This window comes from Sinohyriopsis cumingii, chromosome 4 (genome assembly GCF_028554795.1).
Source record: "Sinohyriopsis cumingii isolate HCF-2022 chromosome 4, ASM2855479v2, whole genome shotgun sequence".
Classification (NCBI taxonomy): Eukaryota; Metazoa; Mollusca; class Bivalvia; order Unionida; family Unionidae; genus Sinohyriopsis; species Sinohyriopsis cumingii.
In genome coordinates, this window is record NC_142964.1 from 118,891,926 (window position 1) to 118,917,894 (window position 25,969).

General features: G+C 36.9%; 1 protein-coding gene across 1 annotated transcript in view; it reads left to right on the forward strand.

The window, feature by feature from the left end:
* Positions 1-21,118, forward strand: part of LOC149801983 (hillarin-like) — a 77,005-nt gene extending 55,887 nt beyond the window's left edge. The window contains exons 3-9 of the mRNA XM_089954372.1: positions 3,212-3,325; positions 4,187-4,416; positions 12,484-12,692; positions 15,147-16,048; positions 17,020-17,187; positions 18,791-18,976; positions 19,446-21,118. Of these exons, the coding sequence (XP_089810498.1) occupies positions 3,212-3,325; positions 4,187-4,416; positions 12,484-12,692; positions 15,147-16,048; positions 17,020-17,187; positions 18,791-18,976; positions 19,446-19,556 (1,920 nt within the window). The 3' untranslated portion in view covers positions 19,557-21,118. The remainder of the gene's footprint in view (positions 1-3,211; positions 3,326-4,186; positions 4,417-12,483; positions 12,693-15,146; positions 16,049-17,019; positions 17,188-18,790; positions 18,977-19,445) is intronic.
* The last annotated feature ends 4,851 nt before the right edge of the window (positions 21,119-25,969 follow it).

Below are 25,969 nucleotides of genomic sequence, written 5' to 3' on the forward strand. Positions count from 1 at the left end.
AGCTAACGATGGGGACATCACTGGCATCCACAAAGCAAGCTTGAATAATATTACTTTACCGCCAGCAACACCGTCTTCTCGCCAGATGGCGTCAACGTCATCACTTTTTCGGTTAAGTACAACTGTATGATTGGCTCCAAAAATAACCTTTCTGACATGTCTGCAAAATCCAAAGATGTGAGACAGTGGAATTGCGCATGAAAATCTCCTACGTTCACCTGATAACATTAATTTACGTGTAGCAAAACCTAAATTGTAATCTGGACTAGGCCTTAATATTGAAAAATCAGCACCTGGCCTGGCCTCAAATCCAGCCGGTTGTGGGTTTATAGCAGTGCCTTGTGCTGTTTGTACTTGAATAGCAGATCTGTGTTCAGGATGATCAGAATTATCCTTAGCGAACATCATAGTCGGACCAGCTGATCTAGTGTAATCATCTGAGTATCTCGCTAATCCCAGGATTGTTGTAGCAACGTCAACATTATCCTGAATTATTTCAATTTCTCTTCCGTCAATGCTGTATGAAGCACTTTTGAACAGCGCCATGATACCGTTGTTAACAAAACCAACTCGAACATTAGCTCCGTATGCTGTATTAGCGGCAACATCTGTTACAAGTTCACCCGTGACTTCAAGAAATGCTTCAGCGGGCAGGAAATATCTACTTGTATCCTGGACTCGTAATTCAATTCGTCCGCGTTGATTAGGTACTGTTGCCTCATAAGAATAATACTGATAATCGCGCACGGACTCATCTTTTAGTGTTGGTGCATCCATGTCGAACGCTGGATCAGATATAGGTTTAAACATTTTATATAAAATTATTGTCTTCTAAAACGAAATCCGCTTCCTGATATCAGGCTTGTATTTATTTGTTCGGGTGTTTGGGTTACAAGCTCTGCAAGTTTTTGATTGGCAGCCTGATTTATTACTTTACTGACGTCCGCGGGCATAAGTTCAGTACTGGCCAGTTTCACCGGTGGCGGTTTTTTTGATCTACGAGTTAACCGTAACAGTCTATCCTTGATTGACGCGAATGCCTTCCCGGCGAGATCACCAACAGATCCAAGGGCTTTATCCTTGACAACATCAATAGCTTTCATCGACAATTGTTTTGCAATCGGTAACACCTTAGGGGCTATTCTTGAAAACAAACCAGTAACTGTATCACCGAGACCATCTCCGTAGGTTGCTCTGTAGACTGGTAATCGCGAGTTCACTACGCGGACTGGTAACACACTAGCGTGTCTAGGTTGAGAATTGTGCACGATCATTTTATTTAATTATTGTTTCTCTAACTAAATTTGCTAGTCGCTGTAGTAACCATCCGCGAGTTCATCAATGAGCCCCCGGTAGATGCCGATATCCATAATGCCACGCTGAAATAGTCTCTGACAGATATCTGCGTCTTCATTTATAATTTCCGGAGAGTTGTTTCCGGCACGTCTTCCTCCGATGAGAACTTCCAACCGTGATACGTCATTGACGATATTGTTAGGACAAGCAATAAAACCGGATCCTAAACCCTTTCCTGTCGTCGTTGGTGGCACAATTCTTGGGGATAAAATGTCTTGCGGCAAACTTTCAAGAGACGTTGTTAGGTCAATTATCGGCGACCTAGTTTGTTTGGATTTTTGGCCCCGTGGACTTCCTTCAGATGCAGCCTCGTATTCACCTAACGGAGTTAGGTCAGGATCTATTGCTCTTCGCCGTGAAGGATATTGTTGTCGTTGTGTGTGTTGCAACGGTGATTTTTCTTCTTGAGGTTGCGATGGTGGAATTTCAAGTTTACGTATAGCATTTACAAGTCTATCATACTTTGTATCATCTCTGCTGATTTGTTTTTTATTTTCGCGTATACGATACGAATATTTGATAAAATTATCATCTGTTATAGAACCGTGTTTTGGTTTTAAAGACACGTCTCTTTGAATCAATCCTAACAGTATTGTCTCAGGTAATTTCTCTTCTGGTACACTTTTAAGAAGTTTAATATAATCCGGCGTAAATCTTTCGGCGGGGTCAGTAATTCTCTCTGTTGCTCGCTTACCAACAGGTACTGACACAACAACTTCCTCATCAGGTGGAGGCCCGGGTTTAAGTCCAGCTGAAATATCCTGTAAAATTTTCCTTTGCTCTATTAAAGCCTCTTTGGTAACAGCTGCGGATTTTTCAGTAGCTTTGGTCACGGGTTTAAATAATTCCTCCGCGGATTCTGCAAAGCCTTCCCGTGCTTGCTGTCTTAGTTGTAATTTTTGTCTGACACTATCACGGACAGGAAGAAATTTCTGAATTGCTTCGAGACGTTCTCGAGCTAATCTAGTAGTAAGTGCTTCTCCGATATTTGCCATTATTTATTTGTCAATGATTTAATTCCGCTAACATAAAAATGTTTTTCCTTGGAAACTCATTTCGTAGAGCAGCAGAGGGGTGGGCTGGACCGACCGACCGTGTCAATGACGACCCCGCACGGAAATAGTTTCAGATTTATTGAAGTAAACCAAGAACGTCAGCGCGCGGATGTTATTGCATTCCCCGGGTCGTCGAAGAGTCTCTCCGAGAGAAATTATTCGACGTTCAGGGATATTTTTTTTTTATTCTATGGTCTACATGGAAAGGTTTATCGTCGAAATAAGTAAACCGAAACTGTTTTTGTCTATTCAGTACTATTTTAGTTTCGGTCTGTCCACCCCCTCTGCTGCTATTGTTCTGGAGACATCAATAAACATCTGTTTGTAGATATTTCAAATATATGCAAAATTCAGTCGCAATAGTTCATCATTCTTGATAAAGAAACTTAAAAAGGGATTCGATCAGTTCTATATTCCCTCCTATTCAAAACACAATTTTTATTTAAAAAATCCCGAATATCATAACCTTCATCAGCTATTGCCCTTAAACTAGATTTATTTTATACAACTGGATACAAAGCTTTTAGGATCGAACTGTATGCATTGTACTTGTTTGCTTTTTCTTTTCCATCAAATAATATGTTTATACACCAGTTTTCAGGGACCAGTGATAGATCGGTTTTCTGTTGAGCTCCTGATTCGTACTTTTACCTACCACTTGTGTTGTACATAATAGAAGCATCAGTCGCTTAACAAATTCTAATGAGGTCAAAATTATTCATAATAAATGCGCATCTGTAAATGCGACACATGTAGCTCTGTCGTGAAAAATCTAACGAATACTTATATTTCTCTAATAGGTTTCAAGGCTAAAAGCACAGATCAAGTTTCCGGCAGTGAATCCAGCAAACAACCTTAAGGACGACATATTCAATCCGCAAAAGTTCAAGGATATAGATAAAAAGGCAAGAGAGGTAATATAAACTAAAACTAGACGTTTCTCTGATGCTATAGGCCAAATCAACAGTTCGTCTGTATTGCGAATTTCTTCAATTGTTTGCAGATTTAATTTATTGTAACAAAAATATAAATGAAAAGATAAATAAGTCCTCACACGTCTAAGTTATTAAATTAGTCTTTATACTTGATTGATTTAAAATTGATTTAAATTTTTTAGATAAAATATACTTTACCAAAATCAATGTCGCATGCTCAGTAATATCAGTACTTTTATATCAGGCATAATTGTATACATTAAGACTGATATCGAATATATTGGGATCAAGTTTGACTATTGCTAAGTGGTTATGGTTGTACGTGGTCAGACATGTAAGTGTGCAATGTTAAACTTTACAGATATAGGGAGACAAGGCGCATTACAAAACGTTATTGTACAAAATATATATACTTTTTAAAAATGTAGTGTAGTCACATCTGATCTGAACAAGGTTAAATTTATAATATTATAATGCAGCCTAACTTGGCGCAGCAATTATCAATCGTGTTATATTCAAATTTTGTAGCGGGAGGATAAATCACTTTGATTTTTTTAAAAACACTTTTGTAATGAGCAGGTACCGCAAGAATGTGTCAAGTCTTATGATGCCCTGATACATTACCTTACGGATGGGCTGGAAACTGACAGCAATTACCAATCGTGCTGCACTATAAGTTTTAGGGCAGCAATTATCAATAGTGTTACATTCAATTATCAATAGTGTTACATTCAATTATCACTAGTGTTACATTCAATTATCAATAGTGTTACATTCAATTTGTTTAGGGTAGGATCAGTCACTTCAGAAAATTTTCTTTGACACTCTTGTAATGAGCAGGTACCGCAAGAACTGGTCAACTCCTATGATGCCCTGATGCAACACCTTACCGATGGGCTGAAAACTGATTTGGAGAGATTGCGAGCCATATACATGTGGATGGGGACCCATCCTGTCTCCAAGCAGGACTACAGCATGGGAGACATTGATACAAATACACCACTAGGATTCATGAAGCGTGTGAACAATATGGATGAAAATTTGTCGTCTTTCTTCGCACGGCTTTGCTGGTAATTCATTTATTATATTGTCCTTCATTCCACCAGAGATTACAACAGATTTATAGTTAAATTATGAAAGGAAGAGTTACTTTCCATTAGTACCTACCAAGAAACCTTTCCGATTACCGATGTGCTCTAATCTGTATAGTTTATTTCTATCATCAAGACTTTTAACCAAATAAAAATGATAAATTTATTTTGTTGGTTCTTAGTATGTTGTTATTGTTTGTTGGTTTAACGCCATTTTCAGTACATGGTATGCTATACATCGTCGCCAGTATATTTGGTGGAGGAAGAACCAGCCAAAACCCCAGACCAACGGAAAGCTGGATTCGATCTCACGCGGACAAGTGAGATGCGAGTGATCTGTATAGGGGAACGCCTTAGATCACTCGGTCACCGTGTGTTAATGTTTTTAATATACAACATATACAGTCGAATAATAATAATAATAATAATAATAATAATAATAATAATAATAATAATAATAATAGTAATAATAATAATAATAATAAATTTCGAGTATAACAAGTAAAGCTTCTCACAGTGTTTCAGTGTAATTATGTATTGATTGTATATTGTTCATCGTAAATCTTTAATGCATTACCAACAAACAAAACGAACACATAATTCATTACATAAGCCTAATATGTGTCTAAAATAAATACAGTGTCATTTTTCTGTCAACTACACGTCTGAAGTTCTCGAAGTGTACGCTTGTTTACCGCACTAGTGATCTCTGGCTGTGGGATCATAATTAAAGTTTCAGATTATTTTTATACTGGTTCTATCCCTTCGTCACCCTTCGACTTTACCTATTGTGCACAAGCGAGTGCATTCCCACAGGCTTGCAAACACAGGCCTGAAGAGGTCATCGCCAGCGGTGGAACACGCTCTAGAAAGCCCCCCCCCCCGCCCCAGCGTTCGCTTCGTCGACGCTTTACTCGATTTGCAGGTGAACTGCGTGTTTCGGTTCTATCTCCGAGCTAGCGTACCGGTCTCATTCTGCAGCGAGAATTTCCGAGTAGACACGTACTCGTAGAAGCAGCTGTAATATAATGACTTTGCTAGCGCGCCTGCGAGACATATTGTTACCGAGATCACTCAAATAACAATTCCCACTGGTGCACCTGTGATTATTGCAGTGGTCGGAATTTCAGCAATATCGAGGACATGGCTGTTGTCCGCAAATTGCATGCGCAGGAACACATGCGAGATATACATTGCAAGTACAGCGGTCTCTTTGGTTATTTCATTTCGTAGCTGTTGTTACGCTTCGGTTATTTTCTCGAGTCAGAAACGTTGAGGGTCCATCATGATACATCTATCGATAACAACACAGTGGAATACAATTGCTAGACAGGCATACATTCTCCAGGCGTATCATGGCCGGGTGCAACATTCACATCCATTTACTAGTGAGTATTTTTACTTCACTAGTACAACTGCAGTGCAATTATAGAAAACATTTTTCTTGGGGAATATTTGTCTCGGGCGATTGTTTGCACACGTTTAGGCTTTCCCACAGCTGCACTGATTACTTTCCTGATTGTCGTCAAACATCTTTCTCTATTTTGTCCAAGATCAGTAACACGACCAAGTGCGTTTTGATTGAATATCAGTCGGTTTTGTTTGTTTGTTTTTTTAGCTGGTCGAGTCAATATAAGTTCAATATAATTGATGGAGAAGTTTATTGCGGTGTATTTGTCTGTGAATTTTATTTCATCGTTGTAGAGGCCATTCCCGTATATTTAACTTCCGACGGTATATTCAGTGACAGTGCGTTTTCGTGCGCTATTAAGATGATTCCATGTTGGCTTCGAGTTGGAATTGGCAGATCAGGATGTTGTCAAATGTCAATTTCTACCTGGCTCTAGAGTAGATTTTATTTGATCCTATATGCTAGCGTGTTAACTTCGTTTTTAGACACATAATTGCCGACAAGCGGCAAAAAAAGCACTATCGATGTTGGCATCCTCTTTTAGCTAATCCAACACATCATTGGTAAATTTAACAAAATCATCGCGCGGCTGTTCAGAATCCATCACGTTAACCTAGTGATAAGTCTTCAACACCAATGCCAAAGACGGTTAAGTACCCTTCTGGATAAAATTTGAGCCTTCGAACTGAATTTCGTCCGTGGCGACCAACAGCCATGATACCGCATATGTGAAAGTTTATAAAACATTGTAGGCGAAGACATGCTATATTTGTATTGGATAACCATTATCTTGGTTTGGATTTATCAGCTTTCTCGTTGTACCCAACCCGTGTTTAGTTCCAGTTAAGATGAATAAATATGATCTAGATTCTGGCATCTTTATGAAGTAAGGTTGAGGTCTATTGAACCTATGAGTGTCAGCAATGACAATAAGTCTACCTTTTTTTCTACACCATCAGTGTTTTCGCCTCTTCGCTGGTTAGTATTCCTTTAACTTTGGTCCATAATGATACCAAGTGTATTAAGGAGGGTTGGGCCGATAGCACGTGGGCGGTTTTTATATCCACATTTTGTTTCATCTCACTATTGGCAAGATCGATGTAGTCTTTGATAATTGTAACCGACACTCCAGTTTCTCATACCTTGATTGTTAGAGTAAACTTTTCTCGCGACTGGTTTCCCTCCTTATTTTCTATACACCACTGGGCCAGTAGGTTTTTGAGGTGATCCCCATTTGCCCGAGACTGGTAAAAGAAGTTCATATGTATATGTTTCCCCCTCCCCAATCTTTCCTTGCGAGTGTTTTATTTATAAAATCAAAAATAATTTTGAGAGAAACGTTGTTTATGTTCTTTTAGATTTGGATTCATCCATCTTTAATGTAGACGTACTTCTTTAGATTCCCGTCTTATGTTTTCATTAGTTCCGTCTCTTGGGTTAAGGCAGGAGGTGGAAACATGTCTAGCTTGAGACGGAGGGCTGGTGGGTGTTGTGGTTACGCTAACAACCAGATCTCTTGGTGGGAGTGATAACCCCTCCTCCTCCGTTCAAGTTGTTATTCTACATGTGTGTTTCTTCTCCATCCACATTTTATCATGGTTACGAAAATCCACTACAAAATGTGATATGTTTTGCTTTGTGGTTTTATTCACGGGAATCATGTGCAGGGCTGGAGAATGCAGCTGAGACAGTAAGAGAGAAAGAAACAGACATACAGACAGACAGGTCCACAACCGTAATCTGATTTCATACTGACAGATTTGCAAGCATCGATTTGCTATTGGCTTGTGTTGACTCTGACAACAACATGTGATGATTTTAACAATCTAGCGAGATCCTTCGTCGGATATTCATTTATTGATTCAATGTCGTACGTGACCGAGTGATGTTTGATAGCATTCCAGGTGCTGCTATCGTTTAATGAAAACACGAACTAGTTCTTCAAGCCAAAGCCACCGAATGACCGCGATCGAATACTAGGCCATCTGCTATGAACGTGTAACGACGATAGTGTGATCTTGAGTGTGTGGAATTTTTCCTCGGTAATCAGCGCTTGAAAACCCACGTAGAATTCTGGTTTCGTTGACAAGATCGTGACCAATTGGGCGACACATGTGGATGCAAGTCGTCCAACAGCACGCTGAATCATGGTATTAATCTCACGAAGAATTTAAAGCGCTTCAGATCTCATGATCTGGGTTGAATACGTAATTGATGTCGTCAATGCGTTCGAGCAGTACGTGCTAAACTTTGCCGCTTACATGATGCGATCGGTGTGCAACTGCTGACAGATCGACCAGACCTCGTTGAAGACTTCTGACCATTTCGACAAGCGTTTCCAGTTTATCGACAATTTCATTTACCTGTCGCTGAATTTTGCTGCTTTTATCATAGGGTGGAAATGTGCATCGAGATTCGGGGTTCAGGCAGACGTTCAGGTTCGGGTTCATGTTTATGCCGCACGCGTTTACTAAGTGCATGATGCCATGATATTATGCATTTTTGCCTGCGGCTTCATATGTATCAAGCAGTGGTAGCCGCCTGGTAATTTCACTAGGTTTTGTTTTCGGCATATATTAACTAGGCTACTCAAGTTCCGGTTCAGGTGGAAAAGTCACATAGCTCTTTCGTTTATGTGTTTTCTATCCTTGTCTTCATTTTTGAAAAATAAATTCTTGATAGAATTTCGCACCTTCATCAAAGCTTAACCAACCACCCCAGGCTTCATTGGAACCAAAGCCTCGATTTAACAGACGTGGACTTGAAACTAGACAATCTGGCACGATATGTGTATTCCCTATGGAAATTGAAGAGCAGTCAAGGTCGTGCTATTGACTCTGAATGGGCCGTCGATGCATGTACGATCGCGACCGAATTGATATTTCGGGGAAGCCAACATCCTACTATATGACGCTCTCAAGAAATGGACGAAATCCACCGTATAGAGCATTCACGCAGAAAGAATTGAAAGTCATTTTCACGAAAACACAATTACCGCTCACAAAAATCCGCAGGACGCGATGGCGTTGTGCCCGAACGTGTAAATGGTGATTCCGTCTTTGAAGTTCCATCGTTTGATGTTCGGCTGAGACAAACTTTCCCTGGTGCAACTGTACACATATGTGCGATGTTTTCGAGATCAGATTTGCAGTGTACATAAATTCACGCCGCTAACATAGATATTCAACGTACAAGTTGTGCTTGAAATCATTTGGTGCATCCACGCATGGGATTTTATTGGCTTTCAGAATATTCTTTATACTTTTTCAGCTTCACTTGGGGCAATTGCAATCGAGTGAAGTTTTTGTCTCAGTCTGGCGATGGGATTGTTTACAGCCTATTCTTTGAATTTATCCAAAACATTCTTGTTGACGTTGCTAAACGGTGGATGGTCCTTTTGGATACCCGATGGTTTAGAATTCCCACGCAAATACAACTATGTCAGCGTAGACATAATCGGTGATAATTTTCATCATCAACGAGTCTATGTCCATGTACACTATCTTGATCTTTTGGCCTTACCGTAGTTTATTCTTATGATAGAACTGGTACATAAGCAGCTTTGACAGACTCAACAAAGACACGCCATCGTAAATGAGCTTTGTTAACTTTAGCTTTGACCTATTGCTCTGTACGGCAAAGAGTCCACCATCGAAAAGCTTAAGGGACTCGAACGCCAGTTCTGCAATAAATCTAGGAAGTTTTTGTAGATTTTTGACCCGGAGTAATGCCTAAACGAATTCGTTTCCGTACATTTTTCATGTTTTTTTTTCTTCTGAACACCGCACTGTTCATCAGCTTGAAAAAGTCCGTTTAAAGCTGGCATGTGCTGGTCGTTTGCAGATCCGTATTCCTCTGAATATAAGGGACCATCCTCTGACACTGGTGAACTCTCAGAACCCGATGGACTGGCAACACACACATTCCCGACTGCAGACACAAATAAAGATAATGTACATGGGCAACCAAGATGAGTTATCTGCAGAAATTTAAAACCACTTTGGTGCACTCAGCATCAAAATTGCCACCTAAATCGCCCACGAGTACGCAGGTACGGGAACAACCATTTGTTGGGCACTGACGTGGCTTCCGGGTCAGCGGGTAGTAGTTTTGCGAGAGGTGAAGCTCATTCGGGTATTTAAAGTCAATATCGAAGAAGTAACCGACGGCACAGTTGTTTTCGTACTCTCGGATGTGTTTGCAAACGTGTACGTACACGAGATCGATGAAATGAAACACAGCAACGGGCATAGGTTGAAGCATATCCCAACCACACAGGTTGCTGATATAGAGATGATGCAACTGTTTTGAAACGCGCGGTCCGTTGGCACAAGAGTAGCGGCCAATCACCTTGGATATATTGCCAAGGATACCTCGTTCGACAAACAAATTTGATCGATGTCCCTTACAAGTTCTAACTCAACACAGAAGCACATCCAAAGTCATTCCCGATGACGAGAATTGATGCGCTTGGTCGAGCTTGTACACGCGCAAAACGGCAGCACTTCAGTGTCCTGATACAATACTTGATGATAAGTTGCAATTTTACGGAGTAAAACAAGCTACGTACATAAATTTTGTGTTATATAGTTTGAATTTGTATATCCGAATTTTGCAAATAAACAGGGTTGATCTTTCCAGAAACATTCTAAACTTCGCTAGGAAGCCTTATAGAATTTCACTCAAATTGGTCATGGCCGAATTGAGTTCAAATGATGTGTCACCGTCTTTATCCACCGGCGACTAAGTTACCATCAGCGACTTGTACTTTTCCTGCACGACATCACACAATAACTTCTCTGGAGTTTTCTTGTATTCTTTGCAGAGTCCCATTCCGACTAGCTCCAACGCGATTCCTTACTCGGTTAATTTAATACTGTTTCTAACATGCAAAGCAATGTTTGGGTCCCGTTGTCGAATCGGTATCAAGTATTGAGGCTGAATAGCTATTTGATCTTTTCTGTGGCAATACAAACACGGTACAGGTCGGGAAATTTAATTCCCATATTAGCTACGTTCATTAACTCTTTTAAGATACTATACTTGTCAATCAAAATTACCCTCGACATTATACATTACTCGCTGTTATTGTTTATTATAAAATTCTCACAAAAAAGAAACTTTCGCCGCTGTGTGTTTGTAAATAGCATTTATCTGAGAATTATAGGCATGCTGCTATATCAAACTGTTGAACGCTAATTCATTTAGGGTCATAAGTCGAGTCCTGATCAGCATCGATTAATGTTTTGCAAAGTTGAATTACCACAATCACAAGATTATATAGTTCTCTACTTGACCTCATGTCACCATTAGCATTTTCGAAAAAAGAATAATGTTTACAACACAATAAACCAGATCTTGTAATATTCACTTAGGAAACTCCAAAGCTTTGACTCGAATAAACATACTGACCTCTTATATTAATAATAATCCTAATATTAAGCCCATAGACAGAGATAATAATTTAGATATGTATTAGTTGTTTACACAAAATAAAATAAAATAAACGTAAATCAGGTCAAGCAGAAATGAACTCAGTTTTGGACAAGGTCAAGTCCAGCATACAATGTTACATTACAATAGCATTTAATGAAATAAACAAACTAACAATTAAATTCAATATACATAACACTTCCCCTCATAAAGAAACGAAAGAAACGAAAGATTTCCGCAATAAAGCTTTATATTTACTATAAGACAACTATACATGTGGAAAGTATTATCTGATTTCAGAACAAGTATACATGGTGAACTCCAGTCACTTTTACTCGGTTCTATGAAATCTTTCTCCAGCAAATAATGAATTTTGTTTTTCAAACATTCCTGTTTGAGAGGGTTCATACTGTACGGGTGTTATTTCACGGGTGTGTAATTTACAATTTCAACGTCATGGTAGATTTTATTTGGTCTTAAAGGAACATCTGGAAATAAGTGCTCATATCCAGCTAATAACTGTTTTGGTTCAATCTTTTCTTGTTGCTGCAAATGTGAAAGTTTTTGGTCCTGATTATTCATAATTTCTGAATTCCGAAGATTTGTTACTCCAAAATCAATAGAGCCCAATTTCATACCGTGCTTAAATCCTCACTGAGTGGGACAGGTACAACTAAATGAAATAATGATTAACCTGGCTATCTCTGTCAACATATTTATATGACAAAGTTAATATTCTTAGTAACATCAAAGCTTGAATTTGTATGTAAAGTGGGGATGTACTATTCACTTCCCAGATCTAATTCTTTTAATCTAAAATTCCCTTAGGAAACTCCAAAACTTTGACCCAATAAACATATTTATTTCTTCTATTAATAATGATCTTGATATTAGGTACATAGACAGAGAGAATAATTTAGCTATGTATTAGTTGTTTGCACAAAATTAAATATAAAAAGATCAATCAGGTCAAGCAGAAATGAACTTAGTTTTTGACAAGGTCAAGTCCAGAATACAGTGTTACATTGCAATAACATTTAATGAAATAAATAAAACTAACAATTAAATTCAATGTACATAACTTTACATGCAAACATACATACATACATACATACATACATACATACATACATGCAGTGGTATTTCATAAAAGGCATATAAAATATAAATAGCATTCTTTTCTATATCTGTGTCGGTCATAGGGAAGCAAGAATACCATGTGAGATAGTTACAGGCGTCGCCAAGAGCATTAGGTACGAGGTAGGGATGGAGAAAACACAGTTAAAAGCGTTGAGGAACAGCTGGAACTCTGTGTATGTAGCTGGTGGATGGCGGCTTGTCTTTCCATTCTGGTCATTCTCCGCAGTGACAGGAGCTTGTAAAGGAAATTTAATCCTTGTGGAGGATGCAGGTTTGTTGCCTTAACTTTTATAGATGATAATGTAGGGAACTCATGGCAACGGGCGTCAAATCATATTTATATACATGCAAATATATATATATATATATATATATATATATATATATATATATATATATATATATATATATATATATATATATATATATATATATATATATATATATTCTCAATAATTGCACTTTGTTCCACTGTCGTGCATGACCATGTGACCATTTGGTATATTTCAAATTTTGGGAAATTACGGAAATTATATAGGATGGTTTGTAGCAACAGTCGTAAAAGGCCTGTTATAACTCAGTAGGAACAGCGTAAACTGGACTCATTTCTGTTCTCATGTTTCCATCATATTATTTTGTCATTGTCAAAGATGTAACTCTTGACCTCACTTATTACTTAGCATTATAAATTTGATAGTTTTCAGTGACGAAGACTCCCCTATTTGGCAATTCGACCTGCCAGTATATGTCGAAAAATATAGAAAGATTGATACGTTCCTAATTAAAGGTATACTATAATAGGGAGATGCATGACTACTGAAAAAAGAAAAATGTATATCAGCAAATATTTTGAAAATACGTATAACATGCTGTTGGAAATACTTCAAGAGACCAAATCATCCTATATCAGATCAACTCTGTTGCACATATCGCAAGGGGATTATAGTGAGAGTCGTAAAATTTGGCAAATGTTAATAAGCAGAAAAAAATAAAGCTTTCAAGACCTTTTAAATGTTAAAATATTTTTACGAATAGTATTTTAATGGGTGTTTTGTGGATGAAAATCATTTTTTATATTATTTTTGTCTTCAAAATGTCTTTATAAAAGCATGTGTGGAAACCCAAAGATATTTGATTTTATTGTCTCTAAGGAATATGTTTTGTGCCAAAAATTTCGTGTAAATCCAGAATTGGAAGAATGTGTGTCCCTATTAAAATATTTATCATCTTCAATAAAAGTAAATACATGTATGAAGGGAAATAAATAATATATAAAGGAATAGACATCGACATACAATGTAACTGGTCATAACCATTATGTCTACGAAGTTTATTGGTTTTGGTCATAGACTTTGATGATTTGTATCAAAATTACAGTTTATGAGGTGAAATAGCTTCTTGATTGTGCAAGGTTTACTTGTCAAATTTCGGCGATAGAAAAAATAGAAAATATTTAAGAATGAAGGCTTAATTCAATTGTAATGTTTCATTTACCTTCTTTTACAGCATGACAATGAGATCAGTAGCCTTGTGGGTTCATTTTGATGTTAATTTAGAAAATATGGAAACACCTTAATACATAAAAAATATTTAATTGTTTATTTGGAATTAATTATTTTTGTTTTCCGACTTTTCTCGTATTTCCAATTTTAGGCTCATGTTTACCTCACCTATTACATTAACCGCTTGGATGGCTGAGGAACAAATGCGGGGAGTACCGTTTTCCATGATGATATTGAAACAACTCTCGCGATTGTGACAGTAAAATAATAAAACAATCTTTTAATACAGCTCTTTTATATATTTTTAAACAATGTCTCAACATCTTTTTCTTCCAATGAATATGCATCTCATTTAGAAAATTACCTATTTGTGAACTATGATGAAGAAAGTTATTTCGGGAACACGCCGAATTTGCATATTATTTCAGTCATACATAAATTAAACTTTTCTTCGAAACATCTCCGTAAAAAAAACCACAGACAAAAACACTTTCGCGCATCAAACCAATCCATCTGTTATTAATTAGGTTATTTTCACCGAAACAGACAAATACGCTGAAATTGTCACCCCTTGAAAATTATATTTACCTTCGAGAGATTCAATTTTTGATTTGGTTGAACGATGTGATTGCATACGCCCAATTTTCTCTGATTACGCATGCGTGGAAACTACACCGAAGGCACCCATACTTCCTCGCTGTATGTATTCGTTGATAGAATTCCTTATGATGCATATTATGGTCCTCAAAGGATCCAAATCCCACAAGTTGTTTTATTTTAGATACAATGTTAATTATGAGTAAGCACCGTCTCTAAATGGACATTACTTACTATAGTAGCCACCCAGATATCAATGTCTTCAATAAGACATGACCCTTCCGAGTTAAAATTGATATAATGGGTATGTCTCGTTTCTGCCAATGAATTCTGGGCCATTAGTTAAGATAATAGAAGCATCCCAATATGTGTATGGGGAATAGGGAAATCTTACTCGAAACGTCTTGCTAAATCCCTATTGCAAATCATACTCCCTGATTTGCCTGTCCTGCCAACACATGCGGAAACGAGATATTTTCTAAGATTTATTTTCAAATGGTGTTTTTTGATAAATTGATCTCATTCTATCGAATTACATACCGAGCTAAATGAGTAATTCAACAAAATTTTCATAATTCTATCCGGATGTAAAATTGAGTTAGTTATTTTTTGCTTGTGTATTATAGGAAAGGCCGTTCGTAAAGAAGACGTCGCGTCTGGGGGATATCAGATTACTCAGCTGAATGAATATTATTTTTTGACAAATCCAGTTGAATTCGTCCATATTGCTTATCCTGACGACGAGAAGTGGCAACTTATTTCACAACCCTGGACATTTGAAAAATTTGCCGAGATACCTTTTTGCGACCAAGAATACCACAGACAAGAAATCAATATTAAGAGTGGTTTTTGCGGAAGTTTGACAAGTAGTGGCGGAGAGTGTGATGTCATAGTTCAAGGAAAGAAAGACACATATTTTACTTACAAGCTTTATTTCAACCACAAAGAATCTGGAAAGAAAATATCCGAAGATTTACAGCTAACGCGATATGTCGTGGTAATGAGAGAATCCGACTGTTGGCATTTTCAAATCCGATTCACGGAGACCGGAATATACAAACTTGAGATACTCGGAGGCGAAAAAGAAAAGACACATCAATCACTTTGTGATTTCAAACTGACATGCACGGAGATCAAAGAAAACTGTAGGCCTGTGCCACTTAATCCAGCTATAGGTTTTGGGCCATGCATTGATACAGAAAGAGCTGGATTGAAGGCAAAATCTCACATCCGTGCAAAAGTGGATGTTAGACGTCAAAAAGAGACCGTCGTTTCCTTCCACTTCCTCAGACAGGTGACGGTTGAAGCAAGACTTCACCACGTACAATACTCCTGCGCCGAACTTCAAACATATATTGACCAGGAAATATGTAAGAACGGGGTTAACTTTAAGGTATCAGTGCCAAAAGGTGGCGAATACGCATTGCAGATTAATGCAAAAGATGACGAAGATGAGCTCGCCTCTGATGACTTTGAAAACGCCTGTAACTATCTTTTGTCGAACGACAAGGAAGAAAATGCAGTGAAGGTACCACGTGATATTTTAATTCATATTTTCACTCAAGATCGACTGTTGCACAGAACATGCTTTCTCGTGCACTTCCTTGATAATAAGATCTAACGGACAGTGAAAAGTATGTTTGTAGAAGACAAAAAGAGTCGTGCGTGAGGTAGCAATATTGGGATATACAGCGAAATAATAATGTAAATGAGTTTCTTTCTTTTATAAGATTTTTCCGTATCAATCCTCAAATAATGACGTTTCATTGATATTTATTAAAATAAGAAGTAATGTTTCTAAAATAGTTACTAAAGTCAAGCTTATATACTCTGAACATAAAAAGGTCTTAATTAAGGTATCGAAAAAGAATAGGTCATAAACTGAATCCTTATTACAGGATGTCCATGAGTCAGTCTAGCAAGGATTAAGTCAATATACTTTTGATTCTCCAGAGATAGAGATGTAGACAGACAGTAAGATAGACGATCGACAAGACATGAGGATAGATAGATCTATGGATGGATGGATATATGGCTGGGTGGGTGGGCGGGTGGACAGACAGACAGAGAGACAGACAGACAGACAGACAGATAGATAGATAGATAGATAGATAGATAGATAGATAGTAAGTACATTTAAGGAATTTAGAATAATTACACATATTTGGGGATCTATACAGGAGAAATATGCTGCAATAGGAGTTCATGAAAGTACATTATATTATTCTTAAGACTCCTCTGTCTATAATTTCGATTTGCGTTTTACTAACAGCAAGTACAGAAACACATAAACGTCTTGAAGACTTCGACAAGACATGCAAATATGTAGAGAGACAGATAGATAAAAATGATAAATAGATAGATAAACAATACGCTTAGGAACTTTATAACAATTTTAAATATTATGCGGATCTATATAGGGTAAAATACACTGAAAAAGGAGCTCAATATTTTAAAGTCTTTTTTTGTCTATAATTTCGATTTATGGTTTATGAACAGGAAGTAAAGAAATACATAAGCGCCTTGAAGACTTCGACTCAGGAAGTATTGCGGATGGAGCAGATACAAATAATTCAGATTAGAAGCGTACGGAACCCAGAGAATGTACTAAGCGATGTCATGATGGCCACTTTCCTGCTTCTTGGAGAATGGGAAGCGAGAGTAAAGGTCAGCATTGAAGAAAATATTGAGATCATCGGTCACCTAAAATATAATGAAACAGTAAGATACAGTACTAATTTAAATAAATATAATGAAACAGTAGGATAAAGTACTGATTTAAATAAATATAATAAATCAGTAAGATAAAGTACTGATTTAAATAAATATAATGAAAGAGTAAGATAAAGTACTGATTTAAATAAATATAATGAAACAGTAAGATAAAGTACTGACTTAAATGAATATAATAAAACAATGAGATAAAATACTGATTTAAATAAATATAATGAAACAGTAAGATAAAGTAATGATTTATATTTGGATGTTATAATTATTCAGCAATGCATCAGTTCGTCCAGGCTTCTTTCAATCCACACAGCTCCCTTCCTTAGCGGATATACTTAGGTATACATACTAGGGGCAATAATCATATAATACTCAAGGCATGGTAGGTATAGATTATGAGATTTTCTGTTTTCATTCATACGTAGATATTTTGTCAATATTATTTACATTTGAGCGAAGGAAAGTTATCAAACTATTAAAAACGGACAATAGTTGCTAACTTTATGTGAATATTTGATCCCATAGGTTAATTGATTAAATACGAGATACATTTCAGAGCTTTGCCAAATCTGCTTAATGACAGCTAGAAATAAAAAAGAGGAAACATACGTTCCATGGATGAATAATAATAATAATAATAATAATAATAATAATAATAAAAATGATAATAATAATAACTTTTATTATAATAATAATAATTAAGACGTTGAAACGATAGGAAGCTGCTCTATTCCAAACTATTTAAAAATGATGAACGAAAAGTTGTTAACTGTGAAGTTAAGTAAGAATATCAAAAAATTAAAATGAAACATATATATATATATATATATATATATATATATATATATATATATATATATATATATATATATATATATATATATATATATATATATGCCACTATTAAACGAAGTGAAGATGACTGCACGTAAATATTTCTAGAGTTGAAACGTAAGATAATCTTCAACGAACTTAAAAATTACAGTCACAGAGTTAATACCATCATTGATGGATAAAATAACACAGGCCACAAATGAAAGTGGTTGCAAGCTATAAATGAAGAGTAGCACCTGGAATCAAACAGTTATCAACTGCGAATTATACTATCATCGAATAAATAGTTACTCGTAAAGGAATAAGTTAAACCCATTATAAGACCAGACTTGTGAAAGTTAACAGCTTCAAAAGTAAAGTTAACAGTGACAAAATAAAAATTCCAATGACAAATGGAAATTTACTAGCAACGAATGGCATATATAACGAAAAAAATGCATTGATACAAAAATACCCCAACAATCAAAAACAAAAAACAAAAAAAAAAAAAAAAAAAAAAAATCTCCCCCAAAACAAACACTAAACACCACCCAAACAATAAATAAAAAAATCCATTTCACCTGTACTAAGGAAAAACTAACTCCCAGTTCACTTCCACACAAATACAAGCAGGCCTGTAACCTTGTCCACGCTCGTGACAGCTTCTTGATTATAAATTGAACTATGGAAATTGTTTTTATCACCATTGTTTGCATATTATTTTTTAAAGGATTGGGACTATGTCAGAAAGCTACTTGAGAAGTCTGGGAAAGAATCTGTAAAAAGTCGCATTTCAAGCTTCACAATCAAGACGCTGAGAAGAAATATCTGCAAGGCTGCTTCGGTCCTGACAAAAAATCACACGGCAGAGAATGCTCGAATGATTCGCCATGGCGCCGGGACATTCTGTGACTGGGTATATACATTTTCTTTTTCTTTTCGGCTTCACACATTTGCTTAAATATATTTTTTGCGAGGGTTTGTTTATATATTCTGCTTTGAAACAATGCATTCACTTTTTATATGAAAAATGTCTAAATACACAAAAGAAGATTAAAATCAAACTTGAATTCATTGAGATATTGCAACCGAAGATGTGGATCATGTATATTGTTACTGGTCGATTTAATTACTGCCTATTATTTTTTATAAAATGAATAACTATCTTGCTTACCTTTCTTTTGTCTTTCATTCATTCATCAGTGCATTTAATCATATATATATATATATATATATATATATATATATATATATATATATATATATATATATATATATATATATATGCATACATACATACGGACACACAGAAAGGATAATCATGAATTGATGGGTAAAGCGTAGAGATAAGTCAAGTAAAAGTAAAACGTTTCATATCGCTGTAGGTGCAGAAAGCAGTGGCCGCAAAAGAAACAGTGGATACATACGGTAGCTATTTGCAAGACGGCACGGACTACGAATCAGATGTCTTTCTCAGTTCCGATGAAGTTTTGTAAAATACGTTACTCATTTAGTGTATTAGCGGGTGGTTTGAACTGTCACAAATACCTTGTTTGCTTGAACATATGTGAACATATTATATTCTAGGTTCTACAATTCACTCAACAACAACAAAAAAACTCTTTAACATGCTTTGCGATCCATGTTGTAGCTGGTAACAGATGCGATTGCAAGCATCTAATTCTGGCCAAGGTTTTGAACATATTTATTTGTAAATAAGGATCATGGACTGCAACAAATAGGTTCAATGTAATGCTTTCAGCTATGTAGCGGTTAGCTGGTTCAATCGTATGCACATAATATATTTGAACTTTTGCTTGTTTTAATTATATTTTCTAAAGATGCGTGATGCGTACACGACAAATAGGCATTACATACTACTCATTCAATAGAACAGCGTGCCACAAGTTCAGTGCAAACCAGAGATTTGCAACGAATTTATATGTACCTATTGCTTCTAAACGAGTAAATTATACGCAACGAAATATGCCAAAACGTGTTAGTAGCACCGCGGTTGCTGGTGCAGATGAAGCCAGGGTAGCACCTAAACTGCTTGAACATTTTACATATGGGATTGAGGCAGCTAAATTGGGTGAAAAAAGAACAATTTGTTCAATCTTTTACCTTTGTTCTTTTAATCTGTTAATTTTCTAGCATGTTAGGACCATTAGTTTTGCAGTGATAACGTCCAAAATATAAAACTAGTATTCAAAACTGTTTATCCTAAAAGATCTCATGGGGAAGTTTTCGTCCGGTTGACAACGTTGGGACCTCACTCGAAAAGAATAGGGCAGGCCCCTATATAGTGTTTTCTTTGACTGCTCCTGAGAGCTTTAGAAACGAAAAGCGTTAATGAAAGTGTATCAATTAATTATTAAATAAAATTAGTTTGAAAATATTGCCATAATCAGAAAGAAACAGACATAATGGCACAGACAAAAGATTTGTATCTGAATGCTCCGTATTATGTTACGTATAACGCATCACTTATATGGCAAATCAATTTTTAAAAATCCCTATGAGCATCAAAGTGGCATAACTCTTGTAATCAATTGTGAGAGTAATAACTGGTGAACAGGCATATCATCTAAAAATTAACATACTATGCGCTGAGTTTCACAGCAATCCCCTAAAACTGCAAGAGTATTATTCACACAATTCTGTCATATGTTGCACCCTGCTGTAAGTCAAAAGGGCAAGAAGCCTTTTAAATGTCATGAAAGCACAAAAAATAGTCACCATCTTTGCGTGCTGACCATTAAAGGTACGAACTTTAATACTGATCTATAAAAGGTTTCATGGCAAGTTGAGTTCACTAGATACGGTCTTGTACTGCAAGGGTAACATCTCTAAGAAGTGTATCATGGAACTGGTTTGTGGATATAAACATCTCTAAGAAGCGTGGCATGGAACAGTGCTTTGTGGATCTAAACTCTTTAGATGATGGCTATAGTTTGTACAAAGTTTCAAAATGATCCATTCAAAACTGTGAGGCTAGTCGTGTTTTCAAGTTTTTGTCATAAACTACCCAAGGCTACAAGCCAAAAATAGCAATTAGCTCACAGCAGCAGGGAAGTTCTACAGACCAGGTGGCTCAGATAAATTTAAGCCTCCCACCAAACATTTCTCCGCAGAAGCCTCAGATTTCAAAAATAAACCTTCCTACGAAAATTAATCAGCAAAATTTCGCCCCAGGATGCATTTTCAGGCATAAAAAAAACAGCAATTTTTTTTTTGGGGGGGGGTCATCTCCTCCGTGACATAAAAATAATCCTCGACAAAGGAAGTTCTACAGACTAGGTGGCTCAGATAAATTTAAGCCTTCTACGCAAACTTTCTCCGTAGAAGCCTCAGAAAGCAGAAATAAAGCCTTCTACGTAAATTAATCAGCGAAAATTCGACCAAGGATGCAATTTCAGGCATAAAAAAAAACAACAAAATTTGGGGGGGGGAGTAAGAAAGATTTGTTTGTGATTGCAAAATTGGACTGCAATTTTATGAGTAAATCTGATCAAGACCAACTCGATACCTACTACGTGGATCATGAAGATTAATCGTGACAAAACCATGCGGCGTTGCCTGAGCGTGACTGAAGAAATTTTTAAACTTATTTATATCCATATCGCCGTTACACCAAGTCTGATGAATATTCCTCAGCGTGTGAGTATCAACGCCATTGAACACCGATAAGATATTACAATTATCTCTAATCACCTTCGGAATTTGCGTATATCGCTGAGTCACGTAAATCACATCGGTGTTCTTATGTCGGCCACGCGAGAATATCCTAGCTGGGTTAGTTTGTTTATCCAGCATCACATCATCAAAAACAACAAGATTATTAACATCACCATTTAAACTTTCCACTGATGGAGCTTCATTGATATCCGTTATAAATTCTATCGTGCCATCTTCAGTATTATCGCTAAATTCCTTAAGTACTTGATAACATCGCTGATCATCAACGGACGGCGCAACCAAATACAATTTATCCCATTTTAACCATCTCATTATCAAATTCAACAACAACTGCGTTTTTCCAGATCCCGACGGTCCAATGATTATCATTCTTATCGAATTTGGTAATGCTGCGGTGTGTTTCATTTTCTCGCGTTTCTTCGTGGCTGAAAAATCAATTACATTCATGTTATTAGAATATTATGGATTCATATTGTGTTAAGTGTCGCACTCGAACTGCTACGCTAAATCCAATCGAAGTCGTTACGCGCAACAACAGGAATGCAATCAAGGGAGAATGCGCAGTTTGTGGAACAATCAAGTACAGATTTGTTAAAAAAAAGATAGAAGAATTGGGGGAGACATTGCTACCTCCATGAAAAATCTACCAGGATTGCCCTGGGCGAAATATCCCGGAGAGAAACATTTGCCAGGATACAACTACTGCGGACCTGGTACGAGGCTCGATATAAGACTTAATAGTAATAATCAACCAAACCCTGGCGAGGATCCAGTAAATGCTATTGATAATGCATGTTACTATCACGATCTTGCATATCGTAGCGGAGATTTAGAACAAAGACATCTTGCTGATGTGAAGCTAATTCACGCAATAGACGCAATTCCTAATAAAAACTTCAAAGAGAAATTAGCAACTTGGTTAGTAAAAGGAGCAATGAAAGGCAAATTAGTTCTGGGTGCTGGTAATTTATAATGGAGCAAATATATTATTCTCCGCGAGGATTCTGGCGAGGAAAATCAGCAATAGCCAAACTTGCTAAGGCGGCAAAAGTAAAACATTCCACCGCTGCATCATGGTTATCGAAACAAGCTGCTTGGCAAATTTATCTTCCTCCACCTAAGAAAATACCATATGCGAGTTTCTCCGTCAGTGTTCCTAATGAAGTTCATCAAGCTGATTTAATGTTTCTCCCTCACGATACCGTTGATGGAGTTACATACAAATACGTGCTAACTATTGTTGATATTGCTAGTAGGTATAAAGAAGCAGAACCATTATCAAATAAAACAGCAACGGAAATAGCAAAAGCATTTGAGAGAATTTATTCACGATCTCCACTGACATGGCCGAAGCTTCTTCAAATTGATCCAGGACGAGAATTCCTTGGCGCGGTTACTTCATTGATGAAAAAGAATAACGTTAAAATCCGGCGTGGTGTAGTTGGTGTTCATCGTAGTCAGGCTATCGTTGAGAGATTTAATAAAACACTAGCGGAAAGATTATTCGGATATCAATACGCAAGAGAATTTATTCAAGATAATCGATCTCATGATTGGGCAACAAGATTACCCCACGTGATTAACACATTAAATAATGAAGTAACACGAACAATATCAATGAAGCCTGCAATTGCAATGACAAAAGTAAAAATACCAATAAAGCGAAGTTCCATAATTCCGTCTGTGCTAGGTAGTGTCACGGTTCGATATTTATATAAGGAAGGAGAAGCTGAGGGTGGCAGAAAAAGAGCAACCGATCCAACTTGGAGTGTTACTACACATAAAATATTGGCTGTAACAAGATCATCAGGAAGACCAGCAATTTATTTTCTAGATTCACCAGCACCACAACGCGGATTTACCAAAGAAGAATTACAAATAATACCAAAGGATACTCAATTACCGCCATCGTCACTTATGTGAAATTTAATTCTACCTAACTGGGATAATTTTCTTACTCGAGACACGGCCAGATAAACTAAATTCGACCAGGAAATTCTATCATCAACGATCCAGACCTGGCCATCTACTGTTAATCCTTGCGATGAGTGTATCGTTGCTGCGTATCCAAGTTTCCATGGCGATCTTTCTGCGTTTATCGCATCATTGACAAGATTAATATCAACGAAAATAATATCATTCAAAACTAATTTTTTGTCTTCTCCACACGGCAAAGTAACATTAATATTTTGTTTCCTGGTATCAGCGGGTCTGTAGCACAACGGTACCTGCAACGTTGGAAATTTCTCACAATGAAGTTTGAATAACATTTCCTGAATATTATCGCGAATAATTTTTCTGCTAGCAACAATCAAATGATCAGGACGCCACAAGGTTAGAAAAATATCCATCGAAGTCTCGTCAATTATTTTTCTCATCACATCACATTGAAACTTATTAGGTTGCAACCGAATCATTTTTTTAAATTCGGTCAGTAAATTATCATTAGATCTATAATCAGCATCAATCTCTTCATAATAATCTACAAAGTTTCTAAGCCATTCATGAGGAGATTCACCATCAATAGGATCAGGTTGACCATGATCTCCGCACATTATTACTGCGGTGTTTTTCTCCTCTAGCCAACTTAGGAATGATTTTAGTATAACTAAATTTACTGTGCAAATTTCATCAAATATTATAACCTTATTAACGTACTTGTTTCCCATGCGAGCCGAATCCCACAATCCACCGCTGTACTTGAAATAACTATGATACGTACAAGAACTAACACCACGCTGCTTTATCTCTCTCGCTAGTCTGTGAGTTGGAGTCAACACGATCATATCAGAATTTGAAAATAAGTTTATTGCTCGTGTGGTTTTACCACTACCACCAGGGCCATTTAGGTAAACGAATTTATTTCGTGAAATCGGATCGAATGCGGATGCAGCCGTTGATACTTCATCACATTGGTCTTTATGAAACTTATCACAATCTTCCACATCAGCGTCTTCGCAATAATCTAAAATATCCTCGTTCTTTATTCTCCATGTTCCCCATGAATCATTGGTGATTAAATTCACCAACCTACACTGATATTTCTTATCGATATAAAACGAATCCGTTGCAACCCTTACCGCGATATCGGCAAATTTATTTATCATCGACAGTAAATTAATACTCACATAGGCGAGCATCGATGATCTTAGATGAGTATACTGCGCTGACTCTCCATCAAGATAACTAATCACTGTACCTAACTTTGTTCCATCAATAATAATATTTTCTCTGTTGCAAAATATTCCACGAGATACTGTATCAGCAATAATAAAATCCATCTCAGCATCATTGATAAATAATCTAGCGTGTCTGTGTTTGTGATCAACTGATCCTCCTTGAGTGAATTTACCAATGATTTTTCTTCCAATATCTTTCGCGTTCTCACAGTCCGTGGGTAGCCACACTTCAGTTTGTTTCCTATAGGATATAATCGCTTCACTTACCGTCAATGATATTAACATCGACGAATCTAGCATATATCTCAACAACACCGTAGGAACCCATCTGCGTTGAGATAAATGCCGACCAAACCAAATATAGCAAATCTTATGTAAATTCTCAGCAAGTTCGAATGAAGTAACATGAGCGAATCCGGTCATAACAAAATTGGGTAATGGTCCGTTAATTGCCACTCTCGTCATCTCGTTGGTGGGATGACCGAATTTAGCAAAGTACTCCGCACAATCACCATACCCAAGGAAACTTCCAGGATAGCACGCGCTCATATCAACGGAAATCATATCCTCGAAATAGTATTTGGTATTCCATAATCCTCCATGGCCATATTCGATACAGCTAAGTTGAATATCATTGAGAAACTCATTCCTTGTAGGTTTCCACGAGTTTCTTTCTCTGGCGGCGTGAGCGGCAACAGATGGAACGGTAAAACAATTTGTCAGCAACCGATCTGGATTTGACGAATACTTCTCCGCGATATTTTTCATTGATTCGTGTAATAGTTCATCACGGTAAATATCTCCACGTAGCAGTATAAACTGATCATATCTTTCTTCACTTGAGAATAACCAAACCGATATTGGATCGGACTTGGCTAATAGTTTGATATACCTGAACATTGCATCAGAGTTGTCTTTTCCAGATTCCGCAGATTTATTATCTGTGGGATAGAATTTAATAACACGATCTCGCGGGAATATCATCACCGATTGTGTCCACGCATGCGAATTATGATCAACGATTTCGATTG